The 15,641-nt window shown below is 38.9% G+C and overlaps 3 protein-coding genes across 3 annotated transcripts; 2 read left to right on the top strand and 1 right to left on the bottom strand.

Annotated features, from left to right (window-relative positions):
* Nucleotides 1–235: 235 nt before the first annotated feature.
* LOC135136918 (cell division cycle protein 23 homolog) lies at nucleotides 236–3,579 on the bottom strand. The gene is made up of 6 exons (XM_064066397.1): nucleotides 2,823–3,579; nucleotides 1,627–1,806; nucleotides 1,410–1,574; nucleotides 1,113–1,359; nucleotides 861–1,065; nucleotides 236–476 (listed from the first exon to the last, which is right to left on the bottom strand). The coding sequence occupies exons 1-6, from the start codon at nucleotides 3,577–3,579 to the stop codon at nucleotides 300–302; spliced, it is 1,731 nt and encodes a 576-aa protein (XP_063922467.1). The 3' UTR covers nucleotides 236–299.
* Nucleotides 3,580–3,704: 125 nt separating this feature from the next.
* LOC135136920 (NADH-quinone oxidoreductase subunit B-like) lies at nucleotides 3,705–7,930 on the top strand. The gene is made up of 3 exons (XM_064066400.1): nucleotides 3,705–4,204; nucleotides 7,541–7,695; nucleotides 7,851–7,930. The coding sequence occupies exons 1-2, from the start codon at nucleotides 3,705–3,707 to the stop codon at nucleotides 7,683–7,685; spliced, it is 645 nt and encodes a 214-aa protein (XP_063922470.1). The 3' UTR covers nucleotides 7,686–7,695; nucleotides 7,851–7,930.
* Nucleotides 7,931–8,309: 379 nt separating this feature from the next.
* Nucleotides 8,310–9,452, top strand: LOC135136919 (uncharacterized). Its single transcript, XM_064066399.1, has 5 exons — nucleotides 8,310–8,394; nucleotides 8,503–8,694; nucleotides 8,772–8,957; nucleotides 9,025–9,090; nucleotides 9,141–9,452. The coding sequence occupies exons 2-5, from the start codon at nucleotides 8,503–8,505 to the stop codon at nucleotides 9,432–9,434; spliced, it is 738 nt and encodes a 245-aa protein (XP_063922469.1). The 5' UTR covers nucleotides 8,310–8,394; the 3' UTR covers nucleotides 9,435–9,452.
* The last annotated feature ends 6,189 nt before the right edge of the window (nucleotides 9,453–15,641 follow it).

Genomic DNA, 15,641 nt, shown 5'->3' with positions numbered 1-15,641 from the left:
TGGTACCACCAAATCTGTTTCGACTAAAAGTACGACTCCATAAGGGCTAATTTTGTATAAAAATATTAAACATTAATTCAACACTGTCACAACTAACCGGAAAAACAAAACCTGTGTATTTTTAAAAATTAATTAAATAACGTGTGCAGCGGTCGAAAAAGCGTGCGATTCTCCCTGAAATAAAAAAATCTATGGGTGCTTCCAAAGCCCCCCGAGATACAACACACAATACATGTAATTTAATAAAACATGTTAGAACGAAATATTTTTTCTTGCGTAAAAAATAACTATTTTAAGTATTAAAATTTAGCAGAGGAGTTCGTAACGTCCATACTGGTGGCTACGTCCTCGATTTCATTGGGCAAGATGTTACCGACTGTCTCATCCATGGGCACAGCTTCATTATCCACATCCCGTTCCAGTTCTTTTCTTCTGGCTGCAATGTCCTTTAGGAGGGCTTTCCCGACTTCTTTAGTCTGTAAACACACACACAATCACATTATTAAAGCCACTGCACGAAAATGGAAAAAGTTTGAAAATGGTGTCTTATGTCACACGTTGCCAACTGCCAACCCGAAAATCACTAAATGTACGGACTGAAGTCAAACAACACGAGCGACTACAATCACATCCAACACACAACAATAATCATTTTCAAGCCGAATTAGTTGCTAAATTGTTCACAATACAACAAAAATCACAACCGGACGATTTTAATGATTTTACAAAGTTCCGATTTTCCCCCAACCCACTTAGGTTGGCACCACTTTTGACATTTCATTTCACCGCGTCGGCACGAAATTCAGTTTCGAAGCGAAAAGAGCCCCCAGAATCACAAATCAAGCAAACCAGGTACCCACCTTTTCATTTTCCATGCATTTGTAGGCATACGTGTACGCATCGTCCAGCTGGCCGTTTTTCAAATGATAATTCGCCAAGTACTGAAAAGCGCTATAAAACTCGGTTTCGTCGGTGTTAAATCGGCCCTTGTTTTCGTTCTCGCGTAGACAGTACTCGGTGAAGGCGGCCGCCGCGTTGTCGAACTCTTTCAGTTTATCGTAGAGCCTTGAAAGCGCGTTTTAACACAAAATTATAATTTGGGTGCAACGTACTTGGCTAGTTTGATGAGGGCTTGCCCCTCTATATCACCCACCGTGCAGGCTTTATAGTAACACTTGAGCGCGTTTTCAGTCTTTTCCAGTTTTTCGTACGTCTCGCCTAGCGCTATGATCATCCGACTGTCGTTCGGTTTGAGTTGTTGCGCTTGTTTGTAGTAGTATAGACAGTAGAAGTACATTTTGAGGATTTCGTACGTTTGGCCTAGGCCGTACCACGCCCGGTAGTCCCGATTGTTGATTTCTAATAAAAACGAATTAGTTAGTTGTTTGTGGGACCCATACTTAAATTACCTATCGCGTGTCGGTAGCTTTGAATCGCCGCGTTCGTGTTTTTCATCTCCATGTACTCGTGCCCCATCAAAGTCCACGCTGAGAGAAACTGCGGGTTTAATTTCAGCGCCCGTCTGAAATACAACACGGCTTTGGCGTGGTCCGACCTCAAGCTATAATAATTTCCTGAAATTTTACTCTACGGGATTTCTTATAGGTAGATAGCGACCAGTCGTACCAATCACGCAGCAAGTCTCCACTCTGTACTTATCCACCAGCACGACTTTGTGCGCCAAATCCGCTAAGTCCGTCTTCATTTCTTGAACGTACAACAAATTCGAATACGTGTCTAAATTGTCCAATCTGTACGGATCCAGCGCCAAAATCTGCTTAAACAAATCGATCGCTTGCACCAACTCTGAAACAAAAATTAAAATGTCAGACTATTTAAAAGACTTGGAGAAATACAAGCTCGAGCCCAAACCCGCCCCCAGAGCCACCCCCGCCGAGAAAAAATTCACCCCGAAAGCCGACCCCATCCTGTTGAAGCTCTACCCCGACCCCCACCCCCTCTCCTCCGAAGAGCAGATTTTTTTTGTTAAGTTGACCGAAGGCGCTTTCGGGTTTAACGAGCACGTGAGGAACGAGACGCTGCAGATTTTGGCACGTGACTACCACGTGAGGTTTCTGGCCCCTTATTTGTGCAGCTTTATTAAAGAGGCGATTTGTGCCAATATCGTGTTTCTGGATTTGTCGCTGCTGATTTACTCGGTTCGGATGGTGAAGAGTCTGATGAGTAACCCGTACGTGAATCTAAAGGTGCACTTACACGTCTTGTTACCGGCTATACTGTCGTGCGTGCTTTCCCGGAGAATCAGTAAGTATAATTATGATAATCATTGGACGTTGAGGGATTTTTCGGCGCAAGTGGTTGCTGCTATTTGCTGTACCCATTCTAATAAGGTGAATCAGATTAAAACTAGAGTGGTGAGGGTGTATTTAGAGGCGGTCCAGGATATGCGAAAACCGTTGACGACGCTGTATGGTGGACTGAAAGGGCTGAGTTGCTTTGGTGAAGAAACGATTAAAACGTGCATAATCCCCTTTATTCCGGCTGTGAGTAGGCGCATTTGCGCCCTCTTGGAAAAAACGGTGTATCTAGGGGACACTACTAACGAAACCAAGCAAATTAAGCACGTTACGGACCTGATTCTAGCGATAACAGGGCCGGTACTTCTCCAGCACAAAAATATTAACGACGGGGGAGTCTCCTACGTTAAAGAATTCGGCTATTTAGGGTACACCCTCTACTCCCACGTTAAAAACATGGAGAAGATAGAAGCCGAAAAAAAGAATCTCTACAGCGTTTACTTATTCTGTAGTTGTTAATTGGAAATAAATTTTGTTTTTTTTTAATGTTTAATTCAGACATACCTCGACGATTGTGGTGCCCTATGGCTATTTGCGCCATCAAATACGTACTATCCTTCAGCCCCTGCGAGCACAGTTCAAAATAAATCTGTAAAGCCTCATCGTTGTTCAGCTGCTCTAGGTATGCATGCGCCAGAAACAAGTGCTTCATCCAGTGATCCGGCAACTCCATCAAAAAAATTTTATTCTTATCTGGAATGATTTTCCCCAATTCGTACCACGCACACCACAGGATCGGCTCACAGTTCACTGCTTTCACGAACACGTTAATCGCCAAATTCGTCAAGTCCAGCTTCTTTAAAATAATCCCGTACAAATATAAGCAAAATCCGTCTAACTTGTTCTCGTAGTGGTCGCTCTTGAGCTGCGAGCACAACCCCGCGAGGTCGTTGTTCTCCGTGGGGTCCGGCGGACAGTTCGTGTCCGTCATACTATCAAGTCTCTTCTTTTCAATCGAGAGGTATTTGGAGTAGTAGTGGAGGAACCGCGGCTTGGGTTTAGTGCAATTTTTGGTGAAGTAGGCACACCTGTCGTACTCTTTCAAGTCGAAGTAGCTTTTAGCCATGAAGTAGGCTTCGAGCTCGCCTTCGCAGTCGTTGCGAGTGGGGGCGTCGTCCGAGGGGCTTTTTACGTGCGACAGAGAGAAGTAGAGCTCCGAGAGCCACTTGGTGCTGTGATTGAGGCCCCGCTCCGAGCAGGCGACGATCCCGAGGTGCAGGTCGCGCTTCATTTGGGGTAAATCGAGTTTAATGTCTTCCATTGTAGCTACTAGTCGGGTTTTTGAATTTTTGAGGTTATGTTTGTGAGTGACAGGTTGGTAATGCAGGGGATTGGTTTATCGGTGACGTGGACAAAACGAAAAAATTCTGACTGACATTGTTCGAAATGTTGCTCTCCCGCTCCCGAATTCTCCCGCTTTTCCCCAAAACTCGCCCCCTTATCCTCTTTCGCAGCGAATCTCAGGGTGAAGAATGCGACGACTCCGGAAAAAAGACGGATTCGAAGAAATCGTCCAGTCAGGAGCCGCGCCGCTACTCCCCATTTCGGCCCAAGAATAGGGTTGAGTGGGTGATGGCCCGTCTGGACGACGTGTTGAACTGGGGCCGCAAGAACTCCCCGTGGCCCATGACCTTCGGGCTGGCTTGTTGTGCCGTGGAGATGATGCACATCGCGGCCCCTCGCTACGACATGGACCGGTACGGCGTCGTCTTCAGGGCTTCCCCACGTCAGACCGAGCTGATGATCGTGGCGGGAACCGTGACCAACAAGATGGCGTCGGCGGTAAGGAAGGTCTACAGCCAGATGAGCGAGCCCAAATGGGTGATTTCGATGGGCAGTTGCGCGAATGGGGGAGGATATTACCATTATTCGTACTCGGTGGTGAGGTAGGCAAGGGTTACTTTGGGAATTTTGACTAAGTTTCGAGGCTTCTGGTACCAGAACGCAGTTCCAGAGCGCTCTCGACGGAGAATTGATGTAAAGAGATACAACTTCAGTTATTTGCAACTGTAAATTATGTTAGCATCTGTTGGTTCTTTGTGTAGATTTAAAATTGATGATTGTAGTCAAAATTCTTTAAGGATTCTATGCAGTGCAGGGGCGGCTCATGAGTTGAGAAGTTGATGAGGCAAAGCACAAGATATCGAAAAAATTACATACATTAATTTTTTTTTAATTTTTGATTTTTGAAATTGTCGTTCTTCAATTTTTCGATTTGCAGTTTTTCGTATTTTCAACTTTTGGCGTTTGCCACGTTTATTAACATCGTGGTGACTGAGGATTTTTTAATAGCACCCATTTTCGAAATTTTTTAAATTGTACAGTTTTTTGATTTTACGATTTCTCAGTTTTTAGATTTTTATTTAGCCATTTTTTAATTGTACAGTGTTTCTATTTAAGTTTTTGAGTTTTCAAGTTTGTTTTTCAAAATTTTGGTTTATTAACATTTAAGTTTTTCAGTTTTTGGATTTTCCAGTTTCTCGATTTTTAATACATATTTCGATTTTCAAATTTTCCATTTGTGAATTTTTGTTCCTTTAATTTTTCGACTTTACAGTTTTCCGATTTTAGGTGTTCTAGTTTGCAGTCTTTAATTTTTCAATTTTACAATTTTTGGCATTTTTTATTTTTTGATTTTGAAATTTGCCGATCCCAGATTTTTGACTCGCAATTTTTCGATATTTCAATTTTGCACTTCACAATTTTTCAATTTGTAGATATTTTAATTTTTCCTTATTTCAATCAATCGAGATTTCAATTTTTAATGTAGCTTTTAAATTTTTCAAGTTCTCAGTTGTTTAATGTTTCATTTTCCCAGATTCTAATTTTTAATTTACTTCAAAAAGTACAAATTTATTAAAACTGAAATCTTCACGATTTTACAGTTTTTGGATTTTTCAATTTTATATCTAGATTTTTCTTAACTAACTAGTTTTTAATTGGTTTCATCGCGTTTATTTACATCGTCTTGACTGAGCATTTTTTTAATAACACCCATTTTTGAGTTTTTAAAAATTCTTTACTTGTCCGATTTTCTATTTTCTCGACGTGTCACGACCTCTAGAATACGAAAAAAGTGGTCTCCCGTTTCCGTCTGTCTGTCTGTCTATATCCATTTTTATTAGACATGTAATCTCCGAAACTGCTGGACCGATTGTTGTCAAATTTTGCACATATGTTAGAAATATCAGGTAGATGGTTACAAACTAACCAAAATTTCGCTAATTATCCCCACCAACAATTTGATGACGTCATCTCCAAAATTTATAATTAAAAGCTTTTTAATTGTATAAAATAAGATACTCTTGTACTTGTGGTGTGTGAATCCGTGTCGAATTTTCACCCTAGACATCCAGAATTTTTAGAAAAAAATTAAAACTGAATAGAATAATTCCTATATAACTTTCTTTACCCCTTCTCCATTTTCTCAGAGGGCATGGCATTTGCCAAAATCAGTCTTATCTTAGCAAGTACTAGCCCCGCCCACCCACCCTCTATTTCTCAGAGGATATGGCATTTGCCAAAATCAGTCTTATCTGAACAAGTACTAGACCCGCCCACCCGCCCCTGTCTTCTCACAATATATGTCATTTGCCAAAATAAGTACTAGGGAGTACTACCCTCTGAAGAAATAAAGGGCGGGTAGGTGGGGCTAGTACTTGCTAACATAAGTCTTGTTCTGGCAAATGACATATCCTCTGAGAAAATAGGGGGCGTGTGGGTGGGGCTAGCACTTGGTAAGATAAGACTGATTTTGGCAAATGACATATCCCTAAGAAAAGAGAGGGTGGGTGGGCGGGGCTAGTACTTGGTAAGATAAGACTGATTTTGGCAAATGACATATCCCTAAGAAAAGAAATTGTGGGTGGGCGGGGCTAGTACTTGGTAAGATAAGACTTATTCCGACAAATGACTTCCTCTGATAAAACAAGGGCGGGTGGGCGGTCCTAGAACTTGTTAAGACAAAACGGATTTTGCCCCTATTAATCTTGTAAAAACTTGTGAAATTTAAAGGTGTTAAATTGCACATTTCCTTAGTAACGTAAGATTTTGTTTATGATTTATCATTGCATTCATATTTTTAGATTAGCTTAGACAGGTGGCCCAAAAAAATTTAATCAATGTGTCAATTTATTTGATTGATTAAATCAGGAACGGTTCACTCCATTTTCCCGGAAAATTTTGGGAATACAAAACTGTTATTTTTAGTATTACAGTGCACCAATCCAAGGTGTCCTTGCAAAAATGTTGATGACGTCATCACAAAATTCTGTAAAGTAAAAACTCAACTCAAAAATGCTGGATATGTTTCACTGTACTTTAGATGCGGGGGAAGTTCTGCCGAAACAGCTTTCGACCAATTTTTCGAATTTGTTTTAAGTTTTTCAGAGTTTCTATTTATTAACTCATGGATTTCTCAATGTTTCGATTTAATAGTTACTTAGATTTTTAACTTTTTCGACTTAGAATTATTCAATTTTACCGTTTTTGATTTTACAATTTTTCGCTTTCAACTTTTTTAGTTTTCAATTTTTCGAAATTTTAGATTTTCAATCTTGCGAATTTTCGTTCCTTCATTTTTTCGATCTGTAATTTTTCGTTTTTTGGATGTTTCGATTTTTTAAGTTTCCGATTTTTCAATTTTTCGTTGCTTCGATTTTTTGATTTTTCAATTTGTAGATATTATAATTTTCCTTTATTTGGATTAAACGATGATTCAAATTTTTATGTCTTCAATTTTTTGATTTGCAATTTTTTAGTTTTCAATTTTTAGTCCTTTCAAATTTTAGCTTTCAAGTAATCAAGTTCTCATTTTTGCATTTTTAAAATTTTGACAAAAAGAGCAAGTTTATTTGAATTGAAATTTTGAAAAATTGTAACGCAGGATTTTTTTCATGTTGCTCTTGTATTTTCGATGTGTTTCTTCTAAAAATGGAAACATCCAAAATAAAAAATCAAAAAACTGGAAATCTAACAGCTGAAAAACGAAAAAATTAAATATCGAAAAATCTAAAAATAATAATAGAAAGAGCCAATCTAAAAGGTGAAGCAACGAAATATTGAAAAACCGAAAAATTCAAAAAAGCAAAATCTAAAAATTAAAAAATTTAAACTGGAAACAAAAAATTCATTGCTGAGGCATTGTTGCCTCACCTGCCTCATAGAACAAGCCGCCCCTGCTGCAGTGTAAATGTGTTCTGGAATATTGTGTCTGGTTGTAGAGGGGTAGACCGGATTCTTCCGGTTGATATTTACGTTCCGGGATGTCCTCCAACTGCTGAGGCCCTGATGTATGGAATTTTGCAGTTGCAGAGGAAGATCAAGAGACACAATGCTGTGCAGAATTGGTATCACAATCGCATATAAATGAATTTTGGTATGAGTTTTTTTTTTTTAATATTGTAATAAATGCAGGCTTTCGTTACTTTCATTGCTTTAACTTTTAATTGTAAATGATTAGATTACATTCTTCAATTGTGTTCACTTTTCTCCGATCAGGTTAAAATGGATGTCTAAAATTGAAAAGGTTAGTTTCAGGTGGCCATTTTTTCGAGGCTCGTTGCGACCTCTTGCCGTCACCCAATGAACAAATGATGCGCGGAGACATCCGGCAACCTCGCAACTGTCAAATACGTGTATCGTAGTGGTCAATGACCGATCAGATATCGATTGGTGACCTCAAAAAAGAAACACAGTGTATTTTTCTTCCTGAATATCCGCTGATGTGTAATATTTCCGTTGGCATTTTTACGAAAAATGTGTTTACGTTGACATTCCTAGCTACCACAGACAAGGAACGATATAAACGAAGTAAATACCACATGCATCCATAACCGAAGCGATAAATTATCGGTTGTTACGTCTTATTTATCGTTAGCCATCAAAAATGCGATTTTGTTTGTCCCATTTATCACTTCGGGTGACCGAAAATTTGTCGGTTGGGTTCGGCCAACGGATAAATCGAATTTAACCTCAAATTTACTCGGCAAGTTTCAAACTAACGGTCGCGTACAATCGTACAATTCTCGCGTCTCCTCCATTTTGAAAAGAAATTGTGTTTGAAACAATCATTAAGGTAATAGTAACGATATATTAAAAAATATGTATTTATTTAAAGAAAAACTCATCTGTAAAAATTACATAAATTCATTTTCCCAAAAATTCCAATTCCCATAATGTTTAGATGGACAAAAGAAGGCTGAGTAGGCCAAGCGGGGAGCAGAAAAGGCTCCTCGTAAATTTCATGGAGGAGCACCTGAAATTTGCGAGGAGCCAAGAAACTGACAGCATGAAAGTGCGAAATATGTGGAGGCACCTTATGCGCACCCTGAATGCCAGTGGGGGTGCAAACAAGGGCACGAAGCAGTGGCAAAGGGTTTGTATTTCTACATAAAAAAATCATATTTCTCTCCTCTTTTGTTCACACATCTTTAAAAATAAAATAATTTGAAGTGTTGGAGTGATTGGAAATCGGCCGTCAAAACAAAGGCCACTAAACTGTCAAGAAATCTACAACAAACAGGGGGTGCCGAAGGCGATAGTTTACAGGAACTGTCCGAAATCGAAAGACGAGTGCTGCAAATTATCGGCGGAGGCTTCAGTAGGGATGGGAGAACGAAAGAACTCCCCGTCATCCAGGTAAGTATTTTTTCATTATTCATGCAGGCGTACCACAACATACCTATGACCCTAAAATAATTTTTAGATTTCACAACCAGTTGCAAGTCCCGACCCGGCTCCTGAAGACTTTCCTGACAGTGAGAGTGAGGATGTACTAATTTTGCCATACACTTGTGCCAAAATTAATACCCTGATTTGCAGTATCTTGTAGAAATTCCACCATTGGGTCCTCTACCCTTACCACAACCGTCCACCAGCCAGGCTACCACGAACGGTGCGACCCCACCTCGCGGGATAAAACGGCGGGCCCTTCGTTATTCTCAAGGCCACGAAAATAATTTTTCGAAGCTCCTTCGAGAAAAACAAAGGGCCAATGACCTTCTCGAGAGACAAGCTGCAGCCCTCGAAAGGCAAGCTACGGCTACCGAGCAATTGGTGGATGTAATGGAGCGTGTATTTGGTGTCTTGGGCGAATTTGTAGACAGAATGAATTAAATTTAATCTACCTCCTGTTTTTCTTTTTTCATTATAAGGAAAAGTAATGTCCATGTTCCAAGTACGTTGCGAAGTTTGGCGTTAATGTTTCAGTGAAAAAGTTAGCAAAAACGAGTGAAATTAGTAACTGTTCAGAAATACATGTGGTAACAGCGCCTAAATTTATCGCTTCGGTTGGGAAGAGAAGTAAAATACCAGTTTGAATGACAACCGATATGTAAATGCAACCGAAAATTTTTCGGTTGAGAAAGAAAATCGCACCCCGGGTTTTTGAATTTTTGAGGTTATGTTTGTGAGTGACAGGTAGGTAATGTAGGGGATTGTTTTATCGGTGACGCGGAAAATCGCTTTCTGTTTGAAATAAAACGAAAAAATCTGACATTGTCCAAGATGTCTCTCCTATCCCGCTTCCGCATTCTCCCCCTTTTCCCCAAAACTTGTGTAAGGATCCAATTCGAATTTTTAAATTTCAAACGAATTCCGCGCGCACAAGAAACGGTTAGTGAGAAGAAGGAGAGGTTGGCAACCAACCACCCCAAAGAAACAGACGTGCGCAAAGCGAAGGTGGTATTGTCTTGAAAAATGAGTCACTTCCCTCTGATCGCTTCGAACAAACAGACCACTTCTTTTCGAGCGCTTCGAGCAACAGGTTGTATTTTTAATTGTGAATTATTCTGTGCCTTTTGCTGTTGTGTTTTGTTTTTCCAGTGTTGATCTGTTCCATTGGAAAACGTGGCAGCCCCCGTTGAGCCATTGGGTGTTCCTGATTTCTCATCGTTCTTACGACGAGGTTTTTGTGTTCCTTTTGGCGGTAAGCCGTGTCGAAATCTTCGCATCTTTGGAGAGGTATGTTTTGAACACCTGTTTTGGACTGGGCCCTGTTTTCGCGGCGAGTTTCAAGCCCCGACGATGCTTCTGACCTCGTGTCACAACGACGCGTGCGCTTTTTTCCACTAATCTCGTTTTTTTTTTTTTTTTTCATTTAAAATCCATCGCAGTAGGGCTTTACAGGAAGTGATTTTTAGTTCGGGCCATGCTTTATTTAGCTATATTTGTGAAATCTGTATTTTGGATGGCGACAAACGAGTTGTTATTTTCACCGTTCTTTGTTCAGGCAGCGGCCATTTTGAAGCGTCCATTTTGTTTCTTTTAAACGAGCACATGTTTTAACTGAATCTATTGAACAAATTAACAAACATTGTGGGTCATGGGGGGACGTGCCTTCTATTCTTTGGATTTAGCACATCGTTTATACAACGCCACAGGATTCATCGTATTTTTGCATCGCATATTTTCGACGCCTATTATTTGGAATGACGAATTCGTCCAACGCCATTTTGGATCTGCAGATTGTCTGCCATGTTTGTTTATGTGTTTTGTTTGGGGAAATGTATGTGTAATAATGGCCCACAATGCAGCTAAATAATTTCACGTTTGAATTTTAACCAATAACTTGACTGGACACGAATTAATATTAATCACATGTAAATCTGTTAACTTTACAATCTTTCACCTCATGCAATTTGTCTTTGTCTCACAATTTTAGCTTCAGTAATTTTCTTGGCGGTATAATTTGAATTGAACGTAAATTTCCATGCTCTACAGTTTTGACCTAACATGATATTTTATTTGCACAAGTTTATTTCCCACCAGATCTTTGTTTTATAAATCTTTGCTAAGTTTTGATCATGTAAATATTTTGTTGATGAATATTTCTATCATGTAAATTATCTGATGTCCAAATTTAATCTCAATTAAGAATTATTTGTTGACTGAATTTCCGTAAGAGTGTGTGGCGAATTTAAATGTTGTTGATTGCTCTTTGTTGAAACTTTAACATTTGTTCGGTTGTAATGTCATATTAGGGTTATAGAGTTTGAACATTTAAATAGAATTGAAGGTAAATAACACAATAACACGTAGTGTCGGCGATGGGCGCAGTTCCTAGTTGCGGTAGCGGAATGTATCGCGCTGTCCGCACAAGATGTGCAGGCTTTGAGCTAGATTTCAGTGGGAACGGTCTTGACGACGAGGTAGTAGTTGACCAGACTTCACCGCTAGTTTTAGGCCGAAACGGCCTGCTTGGACGGCATGTTCGTCATGGAGGGGTGCTGTCTGGCAGGCTTGGTGTAGATAGAATCACCGTCGCGGGGGAAACCAGCCCAGACCGGGAGCTCCAAACTTCGCTCACGCTGCGACGCCCCCTCTGGGTATTTTGCTGTGCTCATAAATGAAATTGTTATATTTTGTTCTAGGTTTGTTCGATCGCCACACTCTCATAATGATTCGGTTTCTGCCATCCAATTTACATATGTGTAGGTCTTGTGTTTGTTCGGTTTTCATATGTGTAGGTCTGTCAATTCGCGAGTGTTTTTCTTTCAAATATCTTAAGGTGTTTGAAATGTAATAATATGTCGTCCGGGAATAAAACCAAAGGGGGTTTTTACGCTGAGGGGTAATTCTTCGCAGCGTATTTCCCCCTGTGAGGGTGGTGCCGTTTCCCCCCCTCCAAAACAATTTCTGTTAATTATTTCTTGCGCTCTCGACAGTGTATGCACTTGTATGAAAGAACTTCTTCCCGCCATTTTTCAAACCAAAAAAAAAAAAAAACACACAACGTAGGTTCTCATTTGTTAGACGATCACAGCCAAGGCCAAACTTTGAATTTTTGAATTTTTCGCGGGCCTTTCAAACTGTTCAAGGTCAATTTTTAAGGCGGGAAGTTTGGGTTATCACACTTGCCCCCTTATTTTCTTTCGCAGCGAATCTCAGGGTGAAGAATGCGACGACTCCGCAGAGAAGACGGATTCTAAGAAAGCCTCCAGTCAGGAGCCCCGCCGCTACTCCCCCTTTCGGCCCAAGAATAGGGTTGAATGGGTGATGGCCCGTCTGGATGACGTTTTGAATTGGGGCCGCAAGAACTCCCCGTGGCCCTTGACCTTCGGGCTGGCTTGTTGTGCCGTGGAGATGATGCACATCGCGGCCCCTCGCTACGACATGGACCGGTACGGCGTCGTCTTCAGGGCTTCCCCACGTCAGACCGAGCTGATGATCGTGGCGGGAACCGTGACCAACAAGATGGCGTCGGCGGTGAGGAAGGTCTACAGCCAGATGACCGAGCCCAAATGGGTGATTTCGATGGGCAGTTGTGCGAATGGAGGAGGATATTACCATTATTCGTACTCGGTGGTGAGGTATGCAAGGGTCACTTTGGGAATTTTGACTAAGTTTCGAGGCTTCTGGTACTAGAACGCAGTTCCAGAGCGCTCTCGACGGAGAAGTGATGTAAAGAGATATAACTTCAGTTATTTGCAACTGTGAATTATGTTAGATCTGGTGGCTCTTTATGTAGATTTAAAATTAATGATTCTAGTCAAAATTCTTTAAGGATTTTATGGAGTGCAGGGGCGGCTCATGAGTTGAGAAGTTGATGAAGCAAAGCATAAGATATCAAAAAAAAATACATACTTTTTTTTTTAATTTTTGATTTTTGAAATTGTCGTTTTCAATTTTTCGATTTGCAGATTTTCGTATTTTCAACTTTTGGCCTTTGCCACGTTTATTAACATCGTGGTGACTGAGGATTTTTTAATAGCACCCATTTTCGAAATTTTTAAAATTGTACAGTTTTTTGATTTTACGATTTCTCAGTTTTTAGATTTTTATTTAGCCATTTTTTAATTGTACAGTGTTTCTATTTAAGTTTTTGAGTTTTCAAGTTTGTTTTTCAAAATTTTGGTTTATTAACATTTAATTTTTTCAGTTTTTGGGTTTTCCAGTTCTCGATTTTTAATACATATTTCGATTTTCAAATTTTCCATTTGTGAATTTTTGTTTCTTTAATTTTTCGACTTTACAGTTTTCCGATTTTAGGTGTTCTAGTTTGCAGTCTTTAATTTTTCAATTTTACAAGTTTTGGCATTTTTTATTTTTTGATTTTGAAATTTTCTGGTCTCCCAGATTTTTGATTTGCAATTTTTCGATATTTCAATTTTGCACTTCTCAATTTTTAGTTTAGCTTTCAAATTTTTCAAGTTCTCAACTGTTTAATGCTTTATTTTCTCAGATTCTAATTTTTAATTCAATTCAAAAAGAACAAATTTATTAAAACTGAAATCTTCACGATTTTATAGTTTTTGGATTTTTCAATTTTATATCTAGATTTTTCTTAACTAACTAGTTTTTAATTGCTTTCATCGCGTTTATTTACATCGCCTTGACTGAGCATTTTTTTTAAAAACACCCATTTTTGCGTTTTTGAAAATCCTTTAGTTGTCCGATTTTCTATTTTCTCGACGTGTCATGACCTCTAGAATACGAAGAAAGTGGTCTCCCGTTTCCGTTTGTCTGTCTATCTGTCTGTCTGTATCCATTTTTATTGGACACGTAATCTCCGAAACTGCTGGACCGATTGTTGTCAAATTTTGCACATATGTTAGAAATATCACGTAGATGGTTAAATACTAACCAAAATTTATCTAATTTTCCCCAGCAACAATTTGATGACGTCATCTCCAAAATTTGTAATTAAAATTTTTATTATTTTAATAAAATAAGATACTCTTGTACTTGTGGTGTGTGAATCCGTGTCGAATTTTCACCCTAGACATCCAGAATTTTTAGAAAAAAATTAAAACTGAATAGAATAATTCCAATATAACTTTCTTTACCCCTTCTCCATTTTCTCAGAGGGCATGGCATTTGCCAAAATCAGTCTTATCTTAGCAAGTACTAGCCCCGCCCACCCACCCTCTATTTCTCAGAGGATATGGCATTTGCCAAAATCAGTCTTATCTGAACAAGTACTAGACCCGCCCACCCGCCCCTGTCTTCTCACAATATATGTCATTTGCCAAAATAAGTACTAGGGAGTACTACCCTCTGAAGAAATAAAGGGCGGGTAGGTGGGGCTAGTACTTGCTAACATAAGTCTTGTTCTGGCAAATGACATATCCTCTGAGAAAATAGGGGGCGTGTGGGTGGGGCTAGCACTTGGTAAGATAAGACTGATTTTGGCAAATGACATATCCCTAAGAAAAGAGAGGGTGGGTGGGCGGGGCTAGTACTTGGTAAGATAAGACTGATTTTGGCAAATGACATATCCCTAAGAAAAGAAAGGGTGGGTGGGCGGGGCTAGTACTTGGTAAGATAAGACTTATTCCGGCAAATGACTTCCTCTGATAAAACAAGGGCGGGTGGGCGGTCCTAGAACTTGTTAAGACAAAACGGATTTTGCCCCTATTAATCTTGTAAAAACTTGTGAAATTTAAAGGTGTTAAATTGCACATTTCCTTAGTAACGTAAGATTTTGTTTATGATTTATCATTGCATTCATATTTTTAGATTAGCTTAGACAGGTGCCCCAAAAAAATTTAATCAATGTGTCAATTTATTTGATTGATTAAATCAGGAACGGTTCACTCCATTTTCCCGGAAAATTTTGGGAATACAAAACTGTTATTTTTAGTATTACAGTGCACCAATCCAAGGTGTCCTTGCAAAAATGTTGATGACGTCATCACAAAATTCTGTAAAGTAAAAACTCAACTCAAAAATGCTGGATATGTTTCACTGTACTTTAGATGCGGGGGAAGTTCTGCCGAAACAGCTTTCGAATTTGTTTTAAGTATTTCAGAATTTATATTTATTAACTCATGGATTTCTCAATGTTTCGATTTTATAGTTACTTAGATTTTCAACTTTTTCGACTTAGAATTATTCAATTTTACCGTTTTTGATTTTACAATTTTTCGCTTTCAACTTTTTTAGTTTTCAATTTTTCGAAATTTTAAATTTTCGATCTTGCAAATTTTCGTTCCTTCATTTTTTCGATCTGCAATTTTTCGTTTCTTGAATGTTTCGATTTTTTAAGTTTCTTGTTTTTCAATTTTTGGTTCCTTCGATTTTTTGATTTTTCAATTTGCAGATATTTTAATTTTCGTTTATTTGGATTAAACGATGATTCAAATTTTTATGTCTTCGATTTTTTGATTTGCAATTTTTTAGTTTTCAATTTTTAGTCTTTTCAAATTTTAGCTTTTAAACAATCAAGTTCTCATTTTTGCATTTTTAAATTTTTGACAAAAAAAAACAAGTTTATTTAAACTGAAATTTTGAAAAATTGTAACGCAGGATTTTTTCATATTGCTCTTGTATTTTCGCTGTGTTTCTTCGAAAAATGGATACATCCAAAATAAAAAACCAAAA

Source organism: Zophobas morio, unplaced genomic scaffold (assembly GCF_036711695.1).
Source record: "Zophobas morio isolate AGI-343-1 ecotype UQ-CSIRO unplaced genomic scaffold, CSIRO_AGI_Zmor_V1 ptg000028l, whole genome shotgun sequence".
Taxonomy (NCBI): Eukaryota; Metazoa; Arthropoda; class Insecta; order Coleoptera; family Tenebrionidae; genus Zophobas; species Zophobas morio.
The sequence above is the reverse complement of the archived record's forward strand: the minus strand, read 5'-3'. Positions and strand labels throughout refer to the sequence as shown.

What these genes read in the sequence shown, in the direction of transcription:
- LOC135136918 (XM_064066397.1), bottom strand. Translation starts at nt 3,579, where the DNA reads ATGGAAGACATTAAACTCGATTTACCCCAAATGAAGCGCGACCTGCAC. An exon ending in AGGGCACCACAATCGTCGAG is followed by an intron (nt 1,807 to 2,822) that starts GTATGTCTGAAT and finishes TTTTTGTTTCAG; the next exon opens with AGTTGGTGCAAGCGATCGAT. An exon ending in AATGCATGGAAAATGAAAAG is followed by an intron (nt 477 to 860) that starts GTGGGTACCTGG and finishes GTGTGTTTACAG; the next exon opens with ACTAAAGAAGTCGGGAAAGC.
- LOC135136919 (XM_064066399.1), top strand. Translation starts at nt 8,503, where the DNA reads ATGGACAAAAGAAGGCTGAGTAGGCCAAGCGGGGAGCAGAAAAGGCTC. An exon ending in GCACGAAGCAGTGGCAAAGG is followed by an intron (nt 8,695 to 8,771) that starts GTTTGTATTTCT and finishes AATAATTTGAAG; the next exon opens with TGTTGGAGTGATTGGAAATC. An exon ending in AAGAACTCCCCGTCATCCAG is followed by an intron (nt 8,958 to 9,024) that starts GTAAGTATTTTT and finishes AATAATTTTTAG; the next exon opens with ATTTCACAACCAGTTGCAAG.
- LOC135136920 (XM_064066400.1), top strand. Translation starts at nt 3,705, where the DNA reads ATGTTGCTCTCCCGCTCCCGAATTCTCCCGCTTTTCCCCAAAACTCGC. An exon ending in TATTCGTACTCGGTGGTGAG is followed by an intron (nt 4,205 to 7,540) that starts GTAGGCAAGGGT and finishes GTCTGGTTGTAG; the next exon opens with AGGGGTAGACCGGATTCTTC.